Source organism: Anomalospiza imberbis, chromosome 10 (genome assembly GCF_031753505.1).
Source record: "Anomalospiza imberbis isolate Cuckoo-Finch-1a 21T00152 chromosome 10, ASM3175350v1, whole genome shotgun sequence".
Classification (NCBI taxonomy): domain Eukaryota; kingdom Metazoa; phylum Chordata; class Aves; order Passeriformes; family Viduidae; genus Anomalospiza; species Anomalospiza imberbis.
The window spans coordinates 797,276-803,275 of NC_089690.1; the positions used below are offsets into that span (position 1 = coordinate 797,276).

Here is a 6,000-nt window from a genome sequence, read left to right on the forward strand (position 1 = left end):
AGTGGGATCAGTCAGGTCTGTTCATTTCTCTTTTCAGTGAGCATTGATGACAGGTGCCCGAGTGATTCCCAGGTATTTGCAGCTGTTAACCTGTGTGTTGTAGCAATGGTGCAGTCCCTCAAACTCTGGAAACCTCTTTGAGTTTGTAGTCTCTGAGCTTTGAGTTTATTCAAGCATTTTTCCCAAGTGGATTGTACTCTGTTGTCTGTTTTTCAAAAATTCTCTAATTTGGAAGGATTACAGTGTGATTTTCTTGCCTTGCAGCCATTTCCATTGGTTTCCTCTTCACGGTGGCTGGTGAAAAGGGGTGAATTAACAGCTTATGTAGAAGACACAGGACTTTTTTCCAAAAGAACCTCTAAGCAGCAGGTGTACTTCTTCCTCTTCAATGATGTCCTCATCATCACCAAGAAGAAGAGGTAAGAGCTTCACCAGTATAGAACTACTTTTGTGTTCAGTCCTTGAATCGCAGTGACTTTTAACACGATCCTGGCTGTGGAATGAGTTCGGGAGTAATTTGAGCCTTTATCATGGGTTACAAATAACAAGTAATTGCTTGTTAAACAGGATTTACTTTTGGCAAACACAGTTAAGATTCCAAATTGTCAGACGAATTAAAAAGATGATTCTTTATGCCCTAGCAAAGACAAGTTTGGGAAGGATAAAGCATTGGGAATGTCCTTTTCCCTGCACACTTCCCACGATTGCAGGAGCACGAAGCTCCCTCTGCCCAAGTGCCAGAGCTCGGTGACAGTGCTGGAGCTCGGGTGAGCCGTGCTCCCACCCAGTGTTGCCATGGCACCACAGCAGCGGACAGAAATGTTTGTTCCTAGCTGGGGCTGAATGTTTGTGGTTTTCCTCGAGCAGCTGAGTCTCAGAAGATTCTTAACATGGCACTAAGACATGTCTCCTCACTTTGTGCTGAGAATGGCCATTTCTGAGGCTGCGCTTGGGGCTTTACCCAGAGTCATCTCCAGCCCTGGCTCAGCAGCCTCTGCCCAGCTCTGCCCCGTGTCCGTGTGCTGGAACTGTGGCTCTGACCTGCTGGAGACGCTGCAGAGGAGGGAGCCAGAGTGCTCTCCAGTCACAGGGCTGCTCCCCAAGACTGGGCAGGAGGGGACGCGGGGATTTGGAATGTGTGCAAGGCTTTGAAGAGGGATAAACGTCCACTTTTCCCCACTGTCCAGCTTTTAGTTTATTTGGAATGTTTCTTCTGATAGTTGTCCTTGTAGCCCCTGCTGTGTGTAGACACAACCTGATGTTTTTTGTTAAATGTTAAAAATGACATAATACTTGCCAAGCACTAATGCAGTGTCCTGCGAGGAGCAGTCAGTGCCGGCAGGTGTGGGGATGCTGGATCCGGGGGCGAGGCCAGCCGAGCCGTGGCTGCGCCTCGGGAAGGGTCAGCCCAGCCCTGCTCACACAGACCTGGCTGTGGGCTGGGCTAGGGCGTGAGGCAGAGGTGGGGGAAATCAGTGCAGTACTGACCCCAGGGGGCTCGTGGGAAATGCACTGACTGCTGTGACATCTGTTAGGATTCCCTTCGGCAGGAGTCTGATCCAGTGGGTTTGTGGGATGGAAGTGAGGAGTAGGAAGGATTTGTAGAGGTTTATCTGTTGCTTAATTAGTACGAACTGTAGAGGTTTATCTGTTGCTTAATTAGTACGAACTGGTGTTATGATTAGCTGTGCACATGTACAGACTAGTTGATTAATTCATAAGAAATGCATTTATTATTCATTGCACAAATGCACAGACACATTTCTTTTTCAGACACAAGATTCCCATGTAGTGATGGCAGCACTCCCAGCTGGGAATGCCAGTTCTTGCCTTGGCTAAGGAGTTACTTAGACTAAAATACCGAACTGACTTCTTTAAAAAAAAATACACCCTCCAAAATCCCCAAACTTACCCAAAAAAACCAAGCCGAAACCAGCCCTTTCTGTGGTTCAGAGCATGTGAGCAGGACTGGTTCCATTAGAAGCATGTTCTGTGTCCATCATTTGGGAGTGCACAGAGTCATTCTGCAGAAAGAGTCTAAAGCCATCTCAGTGTTTATTTCCCAGAACACCGGTGGAAATGTCCCCTGGGGGCTGAACTAGGGCTTTGTGTTGCACCAGACCTCTGGCAGAAGTTGGTTACCCCCGTGTGGAGCTGGGAGGTGCTGGAAGAACTGTCCCTACCGCGGTGTTGGATGTGTCTGTGACTGGGGTTGCTTCCTGACAGACAGAATGGGAATCTAAACCGTAACTGGTGTGTTCTTCCTCCCCTGCGTGCCCTGCAGTGAGGAGAGTTACACCGTCACCGAGTACTCGCTGCGGGAGCAGCTGCTGGTGCTGCCCTGTGACGGGGAGGAGCCCGGCTGCTCTCCGGCGAAGAGCGCGGCGGGGATGCTCCACTCCGGCCGCACTTCTGCATCCCACCTCTTCAGGCTCGTGCTCCTCAGCAACCACGCCGGGGACAGGGTGGAGATGCTCCTGGGAGCAGAGACTCAGTGAGTACAGTTACTTAAGGGATTTCCTCACCTGATTGTCTCCACGGGCAGCTCCTCCCGCCCTGCCCGAAGTAGTAAATAGTTATTTACTTATTTATTTCTATTAGTCATTCTGGTCTATTAGTTTAAACTGCTGGGTAAGGCCTCGATTACCCTGCCCGCAGGGATCAGGGTAGCTGTGCCTCGGGCAGGTTCCCGTGTGGGGTGCCTCACCCGAGGGTCAGTGCTGCCAGGTGGGTGTCACAGCCCAGGGTGTGGCACGGGACTGTGCCAGGCACACCCAGAGCGCTCTGGGCCCTGAGCAGGGCGCTGGGACGGTGCTGATGGCTGCATAGCACAGCAGTGGCAGCAGAGCAGGGTTAGAGCAGGAGCAGCTCTGCTCCCTGCCCTCCCGGGCACCCTGAGGAGTGTCCTGCCTTACAAAGCAGCAGCAGCCAGTGCCTGTCTGGGATGAACATGCCATCTACTTCCACACAGCCTCCCAGCACTGACAGAGTTCATTTGTTCTGGGGGAAGCTGGAGGCGGGACAGAGACATGGAAGGGAGTGCTCCAGACATGTCCCTGCCTGGAAAAATCGATAGTTTTAGGCTGGCTTTCAAAGTTTGGAATATCTGTGAAAGGAGCTGAAGATCATCAGTGCTTTCTATTAAAGATCTCATTATGAAAGCAGGAGATGATTCAGACTTGTTGGGAAATGCAATTTTATTGGGGAAAAATTGCAGGACATTTTTAGTTGTCTGGGCTTTGTATGAAAAGACATTTTGTTCTGCAGACTTATTATTGATTTGTTCTGTGCTGTTTGCAGTATAAATAGCAGTCCAGCTGATCATCGCTCAGAGCAAGAGTCTGAAAAGAATTCCTGTATTTTAAGTTACCTATTTTTATAGTCTTATCTTTTGAGAAGGATGGGAATTTCCAAGGTCAAAACAGTTCAGAGAGTTGAGTGTGCCTTCAGAATAGTTTTGTGCAGGTAAAACTGAAATATTTTCTCTGACCCAAAGATTTCCAGCACAGTTTGATTGTGTTTCACCACCTCCTGTGGCACGTGGGTCCCAAGGAGAAAAGTTACCAGTGTTAGGTGAAGAAGGCAGAGCATACACAGAGGTGGTGATACACAGGGGTTACTCACAGGTGCTGAAGGGGCAGATGCTGGCACTGGAAGAAGAAGGGGCAGTCTCAGAGCTGACCATTATCCAGGGCATGAGTTGGGACACGGGGTTCTGCTTTGCAGGAGTGACAGAGCCCGCTGGATCACGGCGCTGGGCCAGGACAGTGACGGGCACCACACGGACAGGACCAGTGAGTCACAACTGCTGGGACTCGTGCGTGCTCTGCAGGGCAGCCGCACTGCCCGCAGTGGGGCCGCGGGCTGGGCTGGGCTGCAACTGCCCTGTGCCATGGGGGAAAGTGTAAAGTGGAGATTTTGAAATAAATGGTGGTGGGATGTAATAAAAGCCCCTGCCCTGTGACTGCTTTAACTGAGCCTGGCTCACTCCTTCCCCAGCGCTGGCTCAGGTGGAGATCATCAGAACGTACACAGCCAAGCAGGCCGATGAGCTCTCTCTCCAAGTCGCTGATGTCGTTTTGGTTTATCAAAAAGTGAATGATGGTGAGTGAGGATTCTGCTGTCAGTAACCATCTGTCACATCTGCAGGGGGATCCAGCTACAAAAACTTGTTTCCTATTAGCACAGGGCTGCAGTAAAAGTTCAGCTTCCAAGGAAAACGTGAGCATTTGGGTTCAGGCTTCTAAAGGAAGCAGCAGATGCAACCAGCTGTAGAACATGGCTGCTGGCCAGTTTTGGCATGGGAGGTGTCCACAAATAGGAAAATGAATTTGTCTAAAACCAGGGAGCCCAGACATTCTAGTGAGTGCCAGGGCTGTCCAAGAAAAACAGCCCCAGTGTGTCGTGGCATGGCCTGGGCTTTCCTGCTACAGCTCTGGCACAGGGTGGTTGCTGGGGTTTGCCACAGGATCAAGTATCCCAAGATCACTGTCATTCTTGCCCAGACCTGCCCACAACTGCACTGATAGCACCAAGCGCTGGCTCAGGGATGCAGGACACTGTCAGTACTTGAGGGACTAAATTCTAACTTGCTGTTGCTCAATTACCCGTGAAATCAGAGATCCTGCCACTTGTGCTGCATTGCTGTACTATAGCATTACTTCAAGCTATATTTGAATGACAAAAGATAGCAAAATTGTGCCATACTTTGCACATACTATTTTTTACCTAGTGTGGCTGGATTAAAACATCTGCCAAAGCTGTCCTGAACTGGTACTTGATTCCCAGTCAAGGCCAATGCAGAGTGTACCTCAGTGGCAGCAGCCCGGGGTGGGGTCAGCTGCAGAGGTGTCACGGTTGTCCCTTCCCTGCAGGCTGGTACGAGGGGGAGCGGCTGCGGGACGGCCGGAGGGGCTGGTTCCCCTCGGAGTGCGCCAAGGAGATCACCTGCAGGGCCACCCTGGACAAGAACATGGAGCGCATGGGGCGCCTGCTGGGGCTGGAAACCAACGTGTAGCCATGTGCTCACCCCCGGCTGGGACCGGGGACAGCAGAGCCCCGGCCCAGCAGCAGCGCTGGAGACGCGCGCTCCCTGCTCCGGCAGCTCCCACCGGAGGCCTGGCCCCACCAGACCAGCAGCACCTCGCAGCAGTGTCTCAGGCACTCTGCTGCAGCTCCTGCCTCGCCGCCTCCGTACGCTCCCGCTCCACCTGCTCTTGAGCATCTCGGGGTGTTTGCAGAGCAGAACTCTGTAGGGCCCGGCCCCCTGGCCCGGTGCTGAACAGCAGTGTGGGTGTGCTGCTCCTGAGGAGCTGCAGCCCCAGACCCTGTGTTACAGGACACCTCCCGCCGTGCCAGCAGCCGCGTGGCACCTGAACTCCAGTGACCAGCCGGGCTCTGCAAAGGCTGACCTACCTCTCCAGTGCAAATCCAGGGATGGCCCCGGCCTGGCACGGGCTGAGCTGGCACCACCACAGCTGCCCAGGACTCTGCAGCTGTGCCTCCGTCAGGCAGCCCAGGCTGGCTCCAACTTCTGCTGCGGGCCAAGGATTTCCAAAAGCCAGAAGAGGTACCACCCTCTGCAGTGGTGCTGCTGCTCCAGCTCAGCACGGTATTTTACTGCAGAGCAACTGCTGGACGTGGGGGCAGTTGTTTCTGCTCTCCTCAGCTGTCTGCTGCGGTCTTGCACTTCACTCAGTGCTTCAGAACAGCGGTGACGAGGAGAACATGAAATGCACTCGCTGCTCTGGGAACAAACGCACTCAAGGCTGAGCAGAGTTCAGGGCAGGTGTCTGGAGAGAGGTGTGTGTGTGCGATAAAAACCCTCCCTTTCAAGGACCGGCTGCTGCCTCAGCAGTGTAGAAATGAGGGGACAACTTGTAGTACCAAGGCTTTCTTCCTGTTGCCTTCCCCAGCCTCTGCTGGTTTTTATCCTGCAAGATGCTGATTTGAGTGGTGTGTGAACTGGGTGTTTGTAAAGATGTGTGGCTCTAATAATTT

General features: G+C 52.4%; 1 protein-coding gene and 1 long non-coding RNA gene across 2 annotated transcripts in view; both read left to right on the top strand.

Moving 5' to 3' along the window:
- Positions 1–5,028, top strand: part of ARHGEF26 (Rho guanine nucleotide exchange factor 26) — a 29,106-nt gene extending 24,078 nt beyond the window's left edge. Inside the window, exons 10-14 of the mRNA XM_068200128.1 lie at positions 265–419; positions 2,285–2,494; positions 3,727–3,794; positions 4,000–4,104; positions 4,875–5,028. Of these exons, the coding sequence (XP_068056229.1) occupies positions 265–419; positions 2,285–2,494; positions 3,727–3,794; positions 4,000–4,104; positions 4,875–5,017 (681 nt within the window). The 3' untranslated portion in view covers positions 5,018–5,028. The remainder of the gene's footprint in view (positions 1–264; positions 420–2,284; positions 2,495–3,726; positions 3,795–3,999; positions 4,105–4,874) is intronic.
- LOC137479544 (uncharacterized) lies at positions 1,384–1,797 on the top strand. Its single transcript, XR_011002324.1, has 2 exons — positions 1,384–1,607; positions 1,643–1,797. It is a non-coding gene; the product is annotated as an uncharacterized lncRNA (long non-coding RNA).
- Positions 5,029–6,000: the final 972 nt, after the last annotated feature.